Genomic DNA, 18,883 nt, shown 5'->3' on the forward strand with positions numbered 1-18,883 from the left:
ATTGGTGTGTGTGTGTGTGTGTGTGTGTGTGTGTGTGTGTGTGTAGCTTGCATTTAATGTGATTATTGACATGGTTGGATTAAAAACATTTTGCTACTTGTCTTCTATATATTCCATCTGTCTTGTTCTTTTCCTCTGTTTTAAAATTTATTTTGTATGTTTTGTTATTCCATTTTACCTTCACTATTGGGTTATTATTTATACTTATTTTTAAAAGTTATTAGTAATTACTCCCCAAATTGTCATAAACATTTTAATTACAATCTACCTTCAAGTATTTTAGTGATATAATTGTATACTATACTTTTAGTGTAAGAACTAGACAACAATAACTCCCCATTCGTCCCTGTCACCCTTCTTGCTATTGATGTTATATGTTACACTTTTATGTATGCTATCAGTATATAATACATCACTACTATTTTTACTTTAGGCCAGTGGTTGGCAAACTCTGGCCTTCAGGCCAAATCCTGAATATTAATTGGTTTTACAAATAGAATATTATTGTAACACAACCATGCCTCTTTGTTTATGTATTGCCAATGGTTGCTTTTACACTGCCACAGCAGAGTTGAATGGTTGTGACAGAAACCATATAGTCCAAAAAGCCTAAAACATTTACTATCTGTCTTTAATAGAAGTGTGCCAAACCCTGCCTTAGGCAATTATCTTTTATAGTCACTACAAACAAGAAAAGATTAAATTAATATTTACTTTCTTTTATATCGCTTATAGCATTCTCCATTTCTTTTGTGGATTCAAGTATCTCTCTGTTATGTCATACTTGAAAAACTTCCTTTAATATTTCTTGCAGTGCAAATCTGCTGATAATGAATTTGTCAGTTTTTATTTGTCTGGATAAAAGTCTTTGTGTCTCTTAATTTTTACAAGTTATTTCTACTCTGTATAAAATCCTGGGTTGATGTTTTTCTTATTTCAGTGCTTTAAAGATGTCACTTACATACTTTTAAACAAGAAGTCCAAAATATTTTCTTACTTTTGTTACTCTATATGTAATTTGCTTTTTTTTTTTTTTTTTTTTTTTTTTTTTTTTTGCTTTGGTCACCTTAAATTTTTTCTCCTTATCTTCGTTTTTCTTTTTTTAAATTTTTTTTTTCCAACGTTTATTTATTTTTGGGACAGAGAGAGACAGAGCATGAACGGGGGAGGGGCAGAGAGAGAGGGAGACACAGAATCGGAAACAGGCTCCAGGCTCTGAGCCATCAGCCCAGAGCCCGACGCGGGGCTCGAACTCACAGACCGCGAGATCGTGACCTGGCTGAAGTCGGATGCTTAACCGACTGCGCCACCCAGGCGCCCCTTATCTTCGTTTTTCAAAAGCCTGACTGTGATATACATAGAAGTTTATCGTTTGTTTGATTTGCTTGTTTGTTTATGGGTATATTTGTGTACATGTCATTTCTCTGGTGTTTTCTGAGCTTCTTGGATTGGTGTTTTGAAATTTAATATTTTTGGAAAATCTTAGGCCATTATCTCTTCAAATATCTATTCTGTCTTTTTCTTTTTTCTGAGATTCAAATAACACATATATTTAATTTGGTATTGTGTCACAGCTTTTGAATGCTCTCGTATGCATTTTCATTTTTCTTTGTGTCTTTTTTTTCTTTTTTTCTTTGTGTTTCAGTTTGGGTAATTTCTATTGGCTTACCTTCAAGTTCACTGATTACTTCATTGATGGTATCATAACTATTAATGATCTTGTCAAAAGCATTCTTCCTCTCTTACTGTGTTTTACATTCCTAGGATTTGTATTTGGTCATTTCCAATAGTTTCTATCTCTGCTAAAAATCTCCATCTGGTCATGCAAGTCATCCACATTTTCCATTAGGTCTTAAGTATATTCTGTTTCTAACAGGTCCAACATTTGGGTCTTATATTAACCTGGTTCTCTTAACTGCTTTTTTCCCCTCTTTTCTCTTGAATGTTCATCTTAGTCTTCATCTTCTTTGTGTAGTGTGTAGGATAGTAAAATATAAAAAAAATAGTACCTATGCCTGGAAGTGGGCATTCCTCTTTTCCTACTACACTTTAAATTGAGTCAATCTAGTCAGTAACAGATCTGGGTTTGAGTTTTGTTGTTACTATGGCTTCCTTGAGTGCATCACCAGTTTCAAATAACTCTAACATTCATTTCTACTCATAGTGGGGTTTGGGTGTCTGAAGACTGTTCTCTACTCTCTGCTTAAGGCTTTTTTGGGGAGCTTCTACTAAAGAGAGGTTTAGTGTTCATGTTTTTATGCCTCCTCCAGTGGTAGGCTGCTGTTAATAGTTTCCTACTGTTTACTGGACTGGTAGGAGTAGAGACATTTTCTGTTGTCCTATTTTTAACCTCGATCTTAGGCAAAATCTATATTCTTGGGTCTTGAGGATGAGGCTTTTCAGTGGTCCTGTCTTTCTCTCAGCAATAGAGGATCAGAGAATCTCTAATGATCTGATCCCAGGAAACTTCTCTGTACCTCTCTTATTTCTATCTTCTAGTTGCAATGAGTCTCCATCTATGCCCTGAAGGCAATAGAGTCTGCAGTTTTTGTTCTATAGGGAAGAGGATCCAAGTGGTGTGTCTTTAGTGATGGCTACTCCCCTCCCCTAGGGTTGAATCACCAAAGGACACTTTCTCCAGATTCCCACTTTCTTCCCAATCTTCCTCATGAGCCTCTGCGAGGATGAAGAAAAGTCTGTTAGCGAATGCAGCCTACTTTTGAGCTTATGGCTTTCAGTAGCTCTGTACTTTCATACTAGTCCCCCTTGACCTTCAGTAAGTCATTGAATATTTTTGGCTGAATTATTATTAGCAGCTTATATGAGGCCTGACATCTCTTTCTTCCGTGGAGGGAAGCTCTTTTCCATGAAGGCATTTGCCTTTTCTTAGGTTTCAGGCTACTTGGTTCCTGTAAGACTTCTGTTCTCAGATTAGTTAAAGAAATGTTTATGGTTTGAAATATTCAGCATTTTCTTGAGTTTATAGTGGGAGTAATACTTTGCATTTTTGTATATCCTAAACTGGAGCTGAAATTTCTGTTACAAATATATTTCTAGTGTATAATTTGTTACCTCAGTTTTTGTGGTATCTTGTACTTACAGAATATTTTTTTTATTTTAGTGTAGTCAAATTTATTAATATTTCCTTTATGTACTGTGCTTTTGAAGTCAGGTTGATAAATCTTTTATACTCCATTGTTCTTAAATATACTTTTTTCTTGAATGGATAAAAATAAGGCCATTGGGCAGGATCTCAAGTTTCTGTTAATGCTTTTCAGATCATACCTCATTTTCTCTTCACCCCCAACTTCCTCCCATTATAGCAGATTATATCATCTAGATTTTTTTCTTGCCCCAACAATATCTTTTTCTCCTTAATCTTCAATTTAAGATTGAAAATTTAATTGAAAATAAAAAAAGTATTTTCCTTCCTTTGTTTCTGAAGGACAACTTCACCAGGTAGAATTCTTGGTTAACAGTTATTTCCTTTCAAAATGTTGAATATATCATCACATTCTCTCCTGGCCTGAAAGATTTCTGTTGAGAAATCTGCTCATAGTCTTTAGGGGTTCCCTTGTATGTAACTTCTCTCTTTTCTCTTGCTGCTCTTAAAATTCTTCCATTGTTTTTCACTTCTGACTATTCAATTATATAGTCAGTATCTCAGTGTAGCCCTATTTAAATTCAGCTCTATAGGATCTTTTGGGCCTCATGGATCTATGTGTCCATTTATCTCTCCAGGTTCAGGGATTTTTTTTTCAACCCTTGCTACTTTAAATATACTTTCTGTCTGTTTTTCTTTCTCTTTTCTTTCTGGTATTCTCATAATGCAAATATTGTTTCTTTTCATTTTGTATTATAATTTCTGCAAGCTTTCTTCACCCTTTTTCATTCTTTTTTTTTTCTTTTTCCTCCTCTGACTCGGTAATTTTCAATGTCTTATTGTTCAGGTGAGTGATTCCCCACCCCCACCAATGATGAAGTCTTCTTTTATTTTTATTTATTTTATTTTATTTTTTTATTTTTTTTCAACGTTTTTATTTATTTTTGGGACAGAGAGAGACAGAGCATGAACGGCGGAGGGGCAGAGAGAGAGGGAGACACAGAATCGGAAACAGGCTCCAGGCTCTGAGCCATCAGCCCAGAGCCTGACGCGGGGCTTGAACTCACGGACCGCAAGATCGTGACCTGGCTGAAGTCGGACGCTTAACCGACTGCGCCACCCAGGCGCCCCTGAAGTCTTCTTTTAAAACTCTCTACTGAGTTATTCAGTTCAGTTATTATATTTTTCAAGTCTAGATTCCTATTTTATTGCTTTTTGATGGTTTCTATTTCCTTATCAAACTTCTTGTTTTGTTCATGCATTGTTTTCCTAATTTTATTTAGTTATATGTCTGTTTTCTTGTAATTCACTAAACTTCCTTAGATAATTCTGAATTCTTTGACAGCTCACAGATCTCCATATATTTAGTGTCAGTTATTAGAACTTTATTAATTTCCTTTGGTGTCATATTTGCCTGGTGTGTGTGTGTGTGTGTGTGTGTGTGTGTGTGTGTGTGTGTATCCTTGTGTCCTTATTAATTCTACCTGTTTGAGTAATGGCCTCCTTTTCTAGACTTTACAAGTTTTCTTTGCTAAAGACAGCTCTTCAATAGGCAGCTAAGTTTGGGTTTCTGGGTGTGTATCTGATAATGTCCTTGAGCAGGTGGGGTCTGTCACTATGGTCTATTTTTGAGCAAGGCTGCTGTTCCAGGTCTAAAGGGATGGCAGGGAGTGGAAGTTGTGCCACTGGCTGAGAACAGTTAAATAGTTTTATGGCCCTGGTTCCCTACCCTAGTGAAGCTATAGGATGGGCTCTATGCTTGCCCAGATTCTCTGATGAGGCTTACTAGATGATCAGGACTGGGTACAGTATTTGGTAGTAGACAGAGCTATGAATTAATTTCCCTGTCCTTGCAGAGCAGTAGGATGGGACTCAGGACCTGTACAGTTTGTTATTTGGTGACTTTAATCAAACCAGAGTGTGCACCGAATTCCCTGGTTGGGTGAGGTAACTGGTTTTGCTCTGCCAGATGTGGGGAGCCACAGGCTGTGCTCTCTGTTCAAATGCCAATGCCACGAATGTAGGGCTGTTGAATAGGCTATGCAGCTTTCTATATGCTCTGGTTAGGTTCCTTGGTTGGGCAGGATGAAAGTTGTATTCAGGGATGAGGAGGTTACAAATTAGATTCTCTGCCCTGGAGCAGTGGGAGAAGCTGCTCTAAAGCCATAAAGCTTTTTGTTTGTTGTATTAACTCAAGACAACCCCCACTCTAAGTTTCCTGATTAAACATGGCCACTAGATTTGCCTGCCCACCTCTCAGCTTCCTGGGGTTGCCAGCCCATCAGGTGAGATGGAGCTGGAAAACACTCTCCTCAGTATATCTCAGCTCCCTTGCCTGGGCAGTAGGGGGAGGGACTTTCAGTTTCCCAAACAGGCTTTCTGGTGGAGAAGAACTGGAGCTACCCTCAGCCTTGTCTATGAATTAATCCTCTTGTTTCTGTGCAGCACTGGAACACTCCACATGTGGTACTGGCTTTGTTCTGGGGGTGATCTCTGTCTGCCTCTGAGCTGAGTACCACAAGTCTTCAAAGCTCCCAGGAGTTGTCATCAGAAGACACTCTTAGCTCCCTTGCCTTGGCAGAAGGAGAGGGCGCCACTGCAGGCTAGCCTCAATATCTCAAACAGGCTCTCTGGTTGGAAAGGGGTGGGAGCTACTCAGCCTTGTAAAGTCATCTTTTAACTTAATGACCTTGTTTACTTGAGAAACATCCAGTAAGTAGAGTGATGACATTGTTCCCTCAGTTGTTCTTCTCTGTTGCTCCTCCTATCACTGTCAGTGCTTTTACCAGCTAAATTCTCTTCTTGCTCCCCTGAATGGTTTTGTGCCTTACAGTTCAGTCTTTAGTCATCCTTTTTTTTCGCTACATGTACTTGGTTTCAATGACTTCATTTGACTTTGACTTCAACCATTAGCCAATGATTTACAAAAAAATACTTTTCCAGCCTTAGTATCTCTCCTGAAATCTAGACCCATGTGTTTAACTGTTTCTGAATATTTGAAGACATTTCAAAAACAACATGGTTAAAACTAAACTCATCATCCTTGACTAAAATCCCTCTTTCTTTATATTCCAGATAGTTTAGTGGTCCATATTTATTGACTTTCACCTGAAATTCCTGACTTTCATTATCTCAATTCTAAATTGCAGCTAATTCCATCATTAAGTCTAGGTAACTGCATTTAATAAATGGCCCTTTATCCCATTTAATAACTTGTTTTGGAATCCAGATTCTCTTCTCTAGTCATCTGCTTCTGTTTTGACTTAGATCCTCTTTATTATTTTATTTTCCTTGAATATTAAAATAACCTCCAAACAAGTTAGTTTCCTTATTAAGTTGTCAACTTCTAGTATGTTCTCTACTTTGACACCCAGTAAACTTTCTAAAAATCAAATATAGTTATGTCACTCTCTTACAATAGGTACATTTAATGTCGCTTCTTTCTGCTCTGAGAATTAGGTTTAGTATCTCTAGCTGACTTTTTAAAATATATTTGTGGTATGTAAAAATTTAAATCTATTCTTGTGCATGATCTCCAAACCAAAAAATTTCCAATAGACACAGAAAAGGAACTACTATATTTAACCATAACCATAGGTAAATGCTGTATTTACCAGCTAGAAAATGTAATGGTTTTCTAGAGCTTTTCTATTAACATAACTGATTCCTTCTGAGGCATATGCCTTGTTAATAGGTATCAAATCTGAAATTTCTCCTCAAGTGAAACAAGATAGAATAAAAATGAATAGAGTCATAAGAGGTTGTTATATGATCTTTGTCTTATGTATTTGACTTTATTCTCTTGAAATTGAATTTATTTTTAAGTTTTGAATGGGTGATATGCCTAAAATGGGACCATATTAGTAATGTTTATAGGCCTCTTCAGTCTTCTCCACTCACCCAAAGGTACACATTCACCCACACTCAGAGTTGACATTTATTTTATTAATTATTCACTGTTAGTGTGCTGAGTTGTTAGTTTGTTAAGATTTATCCATATTGCTTATTTAGGCCTCCTCTTTAATTTTTACGACAGTTGATCAAGATTAGAGGTTGAGTTTTTGGTGAAGAAGTACAGTTAAGTTAACAAAGTTCTTGTACCCAAGTCCCACATGCATGGTAGTCTTCCACAGATATGACCCCACTCATGCTAATGAAATTGTCATAGGTTCATGATAGAATGTGGTCCAATGAATATGTCTGTCCTTATCAGAAGACACATCTAAATTTAAATAGTTAAAAAAATAGAAAGCATTATCTTAATTTAAAATACAATTTTTACCTTGAAGAATTTGGTCTAATTGATAGTGCAATTGCCCTTTACTCCTGGCCTTCATTCCTGGTTGTATCCTGAAGAACCAATGCGTACTTATATACAACTTTATTAGAATATTTTTTAAAGATTCAAGATGCTTTCAGAATTTAATTTTTACCAGATGATCTTTAAAAACCAGAGCTGAATTACAAATGAAACTGCTTTGTTAAAACAACAAAGACTAAGGCTGTGGATTTGTGAAGTTGGAGACGAAATCATTATTCTAAACCAAACTTGATTGCCACTATTGCTTTAAACAACATTGGACAGACATTTAAAGATTTTTTATACATTTTAATTCAGGTGGTAACTTGATTTAAAACAACATTGATTTTTTTTTCCCTAATTCATTCTTGGTCATGTATATCAGGCTAAATATCAGAATGAATTTGAAACTATTTGCGGCTATTTGCATAATAGGGTATTAAATTCTTGGAAAAGCTTTCTTTCCCCCATGCTGATTTTCATGATTTTGTTGTTACTTTCATTTCCCCTTGAGCTTTAGCTTTGTAGAGTTATTATTCATTCCTTTCACCATAGATCCTGATCATTAACCAATTAAAACTTTATCAGGCAGAGAAGAAGACTCCATGGGTAATGATGAGGTTAGAAACTCCCTTGTACTACTTGTTGGCTCTTGGCTCATATTGGAAGAAGAGTGCCATGCCAAATTGTCTTTACGTGCTCATGAATAATGTTCTAACAAGGGTGGATGGAGAGATGAGCGTAAAGGGTAGATCTAATGGAAGGAATGATAGTAATATTCACCTTGGCAAAACATGCTAATGCCTTGACAAGATGCTATCTGCTCTTGCTGCTAAATTAGATGCATATTAGGTTAGCAGCAGCCCCTATTGCTATCTACTGTTTTACAGAATGACCTAGAAGAGAAGAATACACATTTCAGGATTTAGAAATCCCTCTTATGAACATAAAATAATTGCATAGAGAATACCCACTTAACTTAGAGTTCATGAGGCATAAATTAGGTGGATAGATCTTGAAAATAAAGGTGAGATAGGCAGGAAGTTGTAGTTTCTACCTACCTTCAATTCTTAGCTTTATACTAAACTCTGAAGTAACTAAGATTTTTGCTATTGCTGTTTCCTAAATGCAGAATTTCAGAAGATATCGGGCCTTCAGTGTGAAGATACATCTATATTAAACCAGGAATCACTGGCAGTGACATTTGGACGTGAAAATTTAGAAGACTAAACAACTGTGAAGGTTGACCATGGAAATCAAAGAGGAAGGAGCATCAGAAGAAGGCCAGCACTTTCTTCCCACACCCCAGGCAAATGATACTGGGGACTTCCAGTTCACAAGTAGGTATATGTGTTCCCCTCTCTGTAATTCTCTGAAAATGTTAATTGAGTCAACTAAGCATACATTCATATGTATTCACAGAAACCTGGGTTCTAACAAATGGCATGAAATTAACTATTTTTTTGTTTGCACCATTTATTTTGTCCTAGTGACTCTGTGATGTGATTCTGATCCTTTATCTTGGGTGAGACAGATGATAGTCTATGAAATGGACTATGAAATATAGTCTATGAAATATCAAATAGTAGAGTCAAAGTTCTTGAATGTATATTAAGACACTAATAAATACTTTTTTTAAGACACTAATAAATACTTTTTAAGTACACCTCCTCTTTAGCATTTATGTAATCTCATGTGGAATTATTTTTTAGAATATAGAAATGTTCTCTTTAAAATCAAAGTTATTTAGGGGCGCCTGGGTGGCGCAGTCGGTTAAGCGTCCGACTTCAGCCAGGTCACGATCTCGCGGTCCGGGAGTTCGAGCCCCGCGTCAGGCTCTGGGCTGATGGCTCAGAGCCTGGAGCCTGTTTCCGATTCTGTGTCTCCCTCTCTCTCTCTGCCCCTCCCCCGTTCATTCTCTGCCTCCCTCTGTCCCAAAAATAAATAAACGTTGAAAAAAAAAATTTTAAATCAAAGTCATTCAAGTTGAAAGCATTAGGACATAATGGTTACCCTAGACAGGTAGATTGTCACTGCTATACTCAAGAACACTAAGTCGGATAAATAGAGCAAACATGGAGATGTGGCCAAGATTTGCATTTAGACATTACAGTTGTTATTTGTGCTACTCAAGTCATTAAAATCATTGGAAGAATTGTATGTTTTCTATTATGCTTCAAATTGTAGAGTTTAGGTTTTATTGTTTTGCATGAATTGTGTCTTTTCAAGAGTCCTGTTGGCCATTTATTTATCGCTTTCAAATATATGTCAAATTAAATGAGAGTATTTAATTTACACTATAAAAATAAACTTTAAAGGGTAGCTTGGGTGTCTCAGTCAGTTAAGCGTCCAACTCTTGATTTTTGGCTGAGGTCATGATCTCAAGTTTCATATGTTCAATCTCCACATTGGGCTCTGTGCTGACAGAGTGAAGCCAGCCTGGGGTTCTCTCTTTCCCTCTCTTTCTCTGTTCCTCCCCCACTGGTGCACGTGTGTGCATACATGCTTTCTCTCAAAAATGAATAATAAACATTTAAAAACATAAAAAATAATCTAAAGAAAACAGTATTGGTTGAATATGTTTTCTAGAAATTTGTTTGTCAAAGCTTACAGCAGTTACTAATAGTCTTTTAAAAAATCTACATTATTTGAAATGAACAGAGATCTACCCAATGATTACAAGTCTCATCTCTCTGGAAAGTCTGATATTTTTAATCATAGTATTGTGAAATGTCAACAGGAGAAAAAATAAATGGCTACTAAGCAAAAAAAAAAAAAAAAAAGAAAAAAGTTAACCCTGTAAATAAAAAACAAATAGATTTTATACAAAGAAATGGTTCTAACAATATATTAGTGATCCAATATTAGTAAATTTAAATTGTATTTGGTAAATGCACCAGTAGAAATAAATAAGAACATGATTTTACATTTATTTAGATTTAGAAATAAATAAGAAAATGATTCTTACATTTATTACCAAATAGTTTACTTTTTCATTAATTTTAGTTTCGCTTCTTTGGCCACCCATGAGTTGTAATAAGTGGTATCCAAGTCCTCATCCAGTCTTGTTTAAAAAGACCCCAAGCTGTGCGTGGTCGTCGGGTATCCATGTTATCACATTATACCACATTATCAACTTACAGTCGGATCTCGCTGCCTTCTAACCCTTACATGTTCCCATTTCCTTACTTTTGTTCTCAGACATTCCCTCCACTTCATTCTAAGCCATGTTGTTAGATTTCTTAAAAATCATGATAAAAAGGAATAGACACATTTATCAGGACATTGATTTGAGCTATCTGTAAGTTGACAGAATAACCACCACCGTAATGTCCTTCATAACCTTACAAGAGATATCTCTTTAATTAATAACTTACTCTTTACAGCAGGCTGGAATGGTTTGAAAGAAAAATCTATATAGGAGAGTACTTGGGTGAGGTCATCTTTTTTGAAAGTTTTGCCTCTGTCTACATTCATCTAAAAGAAACTAACAATGAAAAAATACATTTTAAATTGCAAAGCTTACAAAAACAACATTTTTGTATTTTGTTTTGTATTTGTATGTTTGTTTTGTAATTTGTTTATTAAGGCTCTCTTTAGAGCCTTAGAGCTAAGGAGATCAGTCAAGTCTTTAGTCACATTTAGTTCTGCTACAAATATTATGTCCTGTCCTGAGAACTGATGGCTTATCAGTCTGGACAATTAACTGAGTTAATTTGTTCTGCCAAATAATATATTTATACATCCTGGGTAGGGTGAAGCACTGTAATATGTATTTATATATCTTTGATAATGAGTTAAATATCTTTAATCTGAATTCTTACCCATTATTGATAGGTATTCAGAAGACTCCAAATGAACCACAGTTGGAATTCATCCTTGGTAAGGAATTCTATCTTACTTATACTGATAAATATAATAGTAATTGCATATATAGTATACAGCCTTAGGTTGCTTATATCATTATATCATTGCTTATATCATTATATAATTTACAAACTTTTACAAACATTGTTCTATAAAAGAAATTTCACTCTTTAAGGTGTTACTTTGAGGCAGATGGCAGGATGGGTGAAATAGGTAAAGGAGATCAAAAGTACAATTATCATGATGGGCACTGAGAAATGCTATGAAATTGTCGAATTATTATATTCTACACATGAAACTAATACAAATTGTTTTTGTTGTACTTCAGTTTAAAAAATAATAACAAAGCTGGGCGGGGGAGTTCATTCTATATGGTGTTACTTTCCCCAATTTATAAGTAAAGAATCTGAGCTTATGGTTCTGAAATATTTTGTAAGCTCACTGATATCTTTACATTGTATTTGTAATGAGGTTTTATAGAATCACACATACATGTGTTCAATTTCATATACAGAGACAAGATAGGTAAACCTTTATTAATATACATGTTTTATAAATTTATGGACAAATTGAAATATATACATTTATTATCTATAGTAGTTTTTAGTGGTTTGAAGTCTCAATTATTCCAGGATTATATATTTTCATTAATGAAATAGGTTTCAAATTTATATCCTTTGCTCAAAACATTACATTTTGAAGTATAACTTACTGAGATAACATTATGTGTGTGTGTGTGTGTATATATATATATTAATATATATTAAATATATATAATAAATAAATATATAATATATAAATAAATATATAATAATAATGTATATATATAATATACTATATATATATAATATATATAATAAACTATATTTATATAGTTTATATATATATATTTTATATTTATATTATATTTATATATATATATATATTTTATATATATAAACTATATAATATATATAATAAACTATATATATTATATATATATATAATATATATAATAAACTATATATAATATATATAAATATATATTTATAATATATATAAAATATATATATTTAATTTTGTTTGTTTTTCTCTTTAAGAGCTTATTTTTAGAGCATTTTTAGGTTCACAGCAAAACTGAACAGAAAGTACAGAGATTTTACATTTATTACAATTGTTGAACTTACACTGATAAATCATTACCACTCTAAGTCCATAGTTTACATTTGGGCTCATTCTTGGTTTTGTTATATTCTATGCGTTTGAATAATATATAATGACATATATCGATCATTAAAGTATCAAACAGAATATCTTCATTACCCTAAAAATCCTGTGTGCTCAGTCTATTCATCCCTCTCTCACCTAACCTGCGGCAACTACTGATATTTTTTTACTGTCTCCCTAGTTGTATCTTTTCCAGAATGTCATATAGTTGGAATCATGCAGTATGTAACCCTTTCATACTAGCTTCTTTCACTTAGTAATATTTATTTAAGTTCCCTCTAGGCCTTTTCCGGGCTTGATAGCTCATTTTTTAGCACTAAATATTATTCCAGTGTTTGGATATACCACAGTTCATATGTCCACTCACTTACTAAGGGATTTCTTGGTCACTTCCAAGTTTTAATTATGGATAAAGCTGTATGCAAGTTTTTATGAGGACGTAAGTTTTCAATGCCTTTGGGTAAATATGAGGGAACATATTGTTATTTGGCAAGAGTATGTTTAGTTTTATAAGAAATTGCCAAACTGTCTTGCAAAGTGGCTATATTATTGTGCATTCCTGCCAACAATGCCTAAGTGTTTCTGTTACTCCTCATCCTCACAAGCATTTAGTATTGTCAGTGTTCTGGATTTTGGTATGATTCATTTCTTAAACATTTCATTTTTGTTAAAAATGTAGCTAAAAGGTGCTGTAAGTTAAGGATTCTAGTTTTTTATTTTCCCAAGTATTGAGAAACAGAAATGTGAAAACTCAAGAAACTTCTGTGGTAACACCCAAAAAGTTGTACTTTTTTTTTTTCTTTTTTCTAGAGAGTTCTCAGATAGTGTCAGATATAGAAAGAACTTGTGTCGGAAAAGGAGCTGAGTAGCAAAATAAGCCTAGGTAGCTCTTGACTCACTGTAACTCTTACTACTTGAGCCTTTATCTATTCATCTTTCATTTTTGAGACAAGAAATTCATTTTATTTAACTTTTTTTAGTAGGATTTCAAAGAGTTAAGATGTGTTAGAAAATAACTTAGTGTATTTATTTCTTTATTATTATTTTTAGAAGTAATGTTGAGGCCATTACTTTCATTTGTTTATTTATTTTTTGGGGAGAGAGTGTGTGCACAGAAGTGGGGGAGGGGCAGAGAGAGAAAAGGTGAGAGAAACAATTCCAAGCAGGCTCTGCAGTTTCAGCTCAGAGCCCAATATGAGGTTTGAACCCACAAACAGCAAGTTGGAGCTGAAGTTGGAAGCTTCACCGACTGAGCTGCCCAGGCACCCCTAATTTAGTGTATTTAAAGATACAGATAAATCCTTCTTATTTTCATCTTGTGAAATCTGAAGGAGGCAGAGACAATTGTAGGAGAGGCTGTTAGTCAAACATGGAGACCAAGTTTCAAGAGACAGGGTGCCTGGGCCAAATATGTCTCTTCTATTTCAAATAAAGTTATCTGTCTTGTTCAAAGACCTCGGTATATTTTTTTTGTTTTGAAAGCCCAAATTCAGTAGCAATGCTGTTGTCACCTATTTTTCTGTCTTTGGATCATAGATCTAAGAGATGAGCAGCTGTGAGAATTTATTCATAATAATATTCCTCCCACTAAAAAAAAACTTCAATTTTATTTTTTCATATTTACTTAAAAGACACACTAGAATTCTTAACAGCAGATCATTTGATTTTATCATGTGGCAAAAAAAAATGCCTTACAAGTAAATAAGGTTATTGAGAGTCTTCAGGAAATTGTGTTGTTGATCCTGGAAGATATATTCCCCAAACTATTTGTTATGCTTTTGAGCACACTAAAGCCCTCAATTGTACTATTAAAAAAAGAAAAGAAAAAAGAAAAAAACACTTTTAAAAACTACTCTTTCAAAGACATTATAATTAAATCCGTATAGGCTTTACTATATATTTTGGCTTTTTAAAATTTTTTTAGTTTTTTTAAATCCCACAAATTCTTTAACACTTCACCTGCTAACTAGTTAACTTCATAATTAATAATGAAAGAATAATCATTTCCTAAATATTTTTATCATTATTTAAGAATGCATATTTATTTAATAAAAAAGCAACGCATTTTAATACAAAAAACATTCTTTAAAAAAAAAGAAATAAAGCAGGAGGCTTTTTTTCCACCTAATTTTTCAATGAAATTTTTGATATTTTATTCCTGATTCTTTACTAAAGTATTCAAATAAATTGAAAATTCCAATAGCCTTGCCTTTAAATTGGGGAAATAGCTATACTAATTTTGCTAGGTGTCATAATGCTTTGTATAAGTTATTTTCCATTAAGGATTGTTTCTGCCTTGTCTGTACGCCATTATGAAATCATTATATCTTGCTGAAGTTCTCTACATTTTTATTCAAGTAAATGAGATAGGAGATTCTTAGTCAATTGAGCAAACTAATTGGTTAAAAATGTCTTCATAGCACAAGATCAGCATTTACTGAAAAATGAGTATCTCAAGACCATTACCAACTATACTTCTAGTGGTTTATTGAATCTAAATTATATAACTCATCCCTTACAACTGAAAGTCTGCATCTGTGTTTTTATCATTGTTTCTTTTAAGTGTGTTGATTCCTTTTTATTTCCACAAAGAGAAATAATGAAAAACTGAAGAGAATAAAGATTTTCTTAAAGTTTAATAATTTTTTAAATTTTTAAACAAATTTTTATTTTTATTTTTGTGCTTAGGTTAGCATTTAAGAAGAGAGATCATTTCTTTCTTTTTAATTTTTTTTAACGTTTATTTATTTTTGAGACAGAGACAAAGCATGAACGGGGGAGGGTCAGAGAGAGGGAGACACAGAATCTGAAACAGGCTCCAGGCTCTGAGCTGTCAGCACAGAGCCCGACGCGGGGTCCGAACTCACAGACCGCGAGATCATGACCTGAGCCGAAGTCAGCCGCTTAACCGACTGAGCCACCCAGGTGCCCCATGAGAGAGATCATTTCTTAAAATCTGGGTGCATTTCTTTTGAAACCATTGTGGAAAATATAGAGAGAAGACTAATCTTGCCTGAGACATAAAGGAACTTTCTATTAACTATTTATTAAGTTTATGCTCTTAATTATGCTCGTAATGTTTATATATTTTCATTTACTAGATCCAAAGTCAATAGAATACTTATGAGTATGTTTTCATATTTTTATGTGGATACTACATATCATAAATCCAAAACAATAGGCACTAACTTATACTACATATTTTGATATACATTAATATATATTAATGGCATGAGATGACACGTGTGTGTGTATGCATGTACTCCTTCTTTATTTGACACTGTGAAGTTATATTCTTAAAATAACTTATACCTTGGTGCCTGATACCTAATGGAGGCCAATGACCAGATATAGGGCACATCGAAAGACACATTTTAGGCATGGCAACAACCTCAGTGTCAATTATGATAGGAATGTAAAGACACGGATGCTGGAGTGAAAGTTATAACAATACAAATCATTCTTTCATCCATTTTGTATTGGGAGCATAGCAAACTTGTAAGTAAATAATTTCAGGTAGTGTTAAGTTCTATGTATACAGGAAATAGAACAACTATATAGATTATGTCTGGGGGAGAGGTAATTGACTTGCGGAATGGAGGGACTATTTTAGATATAAAAGTCAAAGAAGGATTCTGTGTATCCAAAGGGATTTGGGATGTGGGTACTTGTTTGGAAAGTGTCTATACTGAATAGAAGATCCAGGTAACTTTCTGAGCAGGAGACCCTGGCTATAGTAAATATTTATGCAGCAGGTAAAGGGTCATAAGAATGAGAATACTGGGTTTCAAGGGTAGTGAATTGGGTTGCTGGTTTGATCAGGAAGAAACCAAGTTATGAGCTGATCTGTCTTGAAGTAAACAAAGCCTCAGCAGCAATGGCAGAATACTGACGACCACCTGTTAGATGACCAGAATGCTAGGGTCAGAGTATGACAATTGTGAGACAGAAGAAATACTCATCCTGGTCCCATAGCCTCTTCTAGTGTCTCTTACTCCATAACCCCTGGGTAATAGAATCAGCCCTCATGATTGGGTTGAGCCTCTAGTGAGCAAGAGACAGGAAGAGATAGGATTCAAAGTTAACAGATTGTTAATCCTTTGCCTTTTGTGAAGCTGTTTTATCTTTTAAGAATCTATATATAAAATTATGGGATAATTTTTTTCCAGAGACTTTTCCCTCTTGAAAGAAAATGTATCAACTCGTCCCATGTAGGTTTTATTAGTGTACAAAATAAGATGAATCCAAGGATCAAATTATTTAACATAGCCTTACTTTATTTTTTAGTTTTCTCTAAAATTGAGAAGTCTTATAGCAACTGCTATAACTTCTATGGTAATATAATGAAAATTAGCATAAATAAAAATCAGTAATAGGCAATGTAGAAATACATCTGTTATCTCTGCAATGTAGTCATATATCATAATACATTTTCAGACAGTTAACTCTTTTTATGTCCATTATATCATCTCATTTCTTGACTTTTATCCTAATACCTCAGATTCAGGATGGATGAAGGAAAGTGCAGACCACTGTGTTTTATTCTCAATGCAGAGTCGATCAGCATGTGTTGTTTAATTTTTATAGTAAAACATATAGTCTTAAGATGGAATACTATACAGTCATAAAAATCATCTGTTAAAAGGATATTTCATCAAACAAGGGAATATAAATGTTGCCAAAACAGAATAACAAACTACATATACAACATGACCCTTACTTATTTAACTCTCTTTGTATGTGTGAAAGAATAAGATTGGAAGAATAAGTATGAGTATCTTTAATCATGGTTATGACATATTAGTAGGATTTTACTTTCTTTGTTATGCTTTCTTACAGCTTTCCAAATCTCTGCAATGTGCTCATATAAATGTCACAATCAGGTGGTGTCATTTTTTAAAATGAATAACCTGAATAAGCTAAACAAGAAAAGGGGCATATCTGAAGTGGTAGAAATCTGTTCTTTGCTTTCAATTAGCTCATAGTATAATTAGAGAGGTCAAACTAAGACTCCTGAAATCATTAAAAGACCTTTAAAACCTTAGCAATTTGGGGGGCACCTGGGTGGCTCAGTTGGTTAAGCATCCGACTTCTGCTCAGGTCGTGATCTTGTGGTCCATGAGTTCAAGCTCCACGTCAGGCTCTGCACTGACAGTTCAGAGCCTGGAGCCTGCTTCATATCTGTGTCTCTCTATTCCTCTCTACCTCTTCCCCACTCACACTCTTTCTCTTTCTCTCTCTCTCTCTAAAAAATAAGATAAACATCAAAAAAATTAAAGCTCAGTGATTTTTTAGGATCTCTAAGAATATGAAAGATTGTGTAAAGAATCAAATGAGTGCAGAGAGGAGTAGTCAAAAAAGACTTTGCAAGGAAAACTAAATAAAGTCAATTTTTGAAGGAAGACTGTAGGATTAAAAATAGGAAGAGGAAAGGAGGAATCACATTCTAGACCAGGAGAGCATCATAAGCATACACTTGGTGCTTGGAATAAGGTAAAGACTTCAACTCCAGAAAACACACACATACCAAAGCACATAATAAATACTCATTTATCATTAGATACCCAGCTACATATAGAAAGGCCAGCCATCTTGTCTTCCTGGAAGAGAAAGTGGAAAATGTGTTCTCAAATTGGGTTCTCCATTCCTCTATTTCTTGGTCCTTTGGAATAGTTGTATGTATAGAAAACTCAATGATTCCAAGTGTTTTAACTTCACATTCACTCTGGAAGCCATGCCAGTTCTGCCATACATAATGTGACTAAATAGAGAAATTGAAGTTTACCACTTGTAGAGACTATTTTTTCTATGGTAACAGGAAAATAAAATTTTTTATTAAAAAATACAAATTTAAAATAAATTAAAATAATTTAGTAAAATATATTAAAAACAGTCTTGTGGATATGCAACCCACTATACTAGGTAAGTGAGGTGTACCATTCTAGAATTCAGTAATTAAAATTCAATTTTATGACAACATTATATTATGGCAAAGTGACAAGACGTCCTTAGGTAGGTTACTTCAAATATCAGAGTGGCTTTCAAAAAGAGGTTATCCTATTTTGTTGCTAAGGCTTTGTCCAGGAAGGTGATGAATCTAAATACTTTGTTCTTCTATTGGATCATATATTAGGTTATGTGTACAGAGTTTGGATTTTATATATAAAGTAACTATATATCTTTTTTTATGGTTGTATTTTATCTTTTTTTAATTGTATTTAAATTTTATTTAGTTAACATACAGTGCATGATTGATTTCAGTAGTAGAATTCAGTGATTTGTCACTTATATACAACACTCAGAGCCACTATATTTCTAATAGCCTGGTTAGCAAAAACAAAAAAACAAAACAAAAAAAACAAACAGCAAGCAAAAAACACAAAGTCGTGTAAATTATGTGATCAGTT

At 34.0% G+C, this 18,883-nt stretch overlaps 1 protein-coding gene across 1 annotated transcript in view; it reads left to right on the forward strand.

Annotated features, from left to right (window-relative positions):
• The window catches only part of INPP4B (inositol polyphosphate-4-phosphatase type II B), a 399,964-nt gene that overhangs the window by 24,780 nt on the left and 356,301 nt on the right, over positions 1 to 18,883 (forward strand). Inside the window, 2 exon segments of the mRNA XM_043568210.1 lie at positions 8,536 to 8,743; positions 11,241 to 11,285. Of these exon segments, the coding sequence (XP_043424145.1) occupies positions 8,653 to 8,743; positions 11,241 to 11,285 (136 nt within the window). The 5' untranslated portion in view covers positions 8,536 to 8,652.

The sequence above is a fragment of the Prionailurus bengalensis genome, chromosome B1, assembly GCF_016509475.1.
Source record: "Prionailurus bengalensis isolate Pbe53 chromosome B1, Fcat_Pben_1.1_paternal_pri, whole genome shotgun sequence".
Classification (NCBI taxonomy): domain Eukaryota; kingdom Metazoa; phylum Chordata; class Mammalia; order Carnivora; family Felidae; genus Prionailurus; species Prionailurus bengalensis.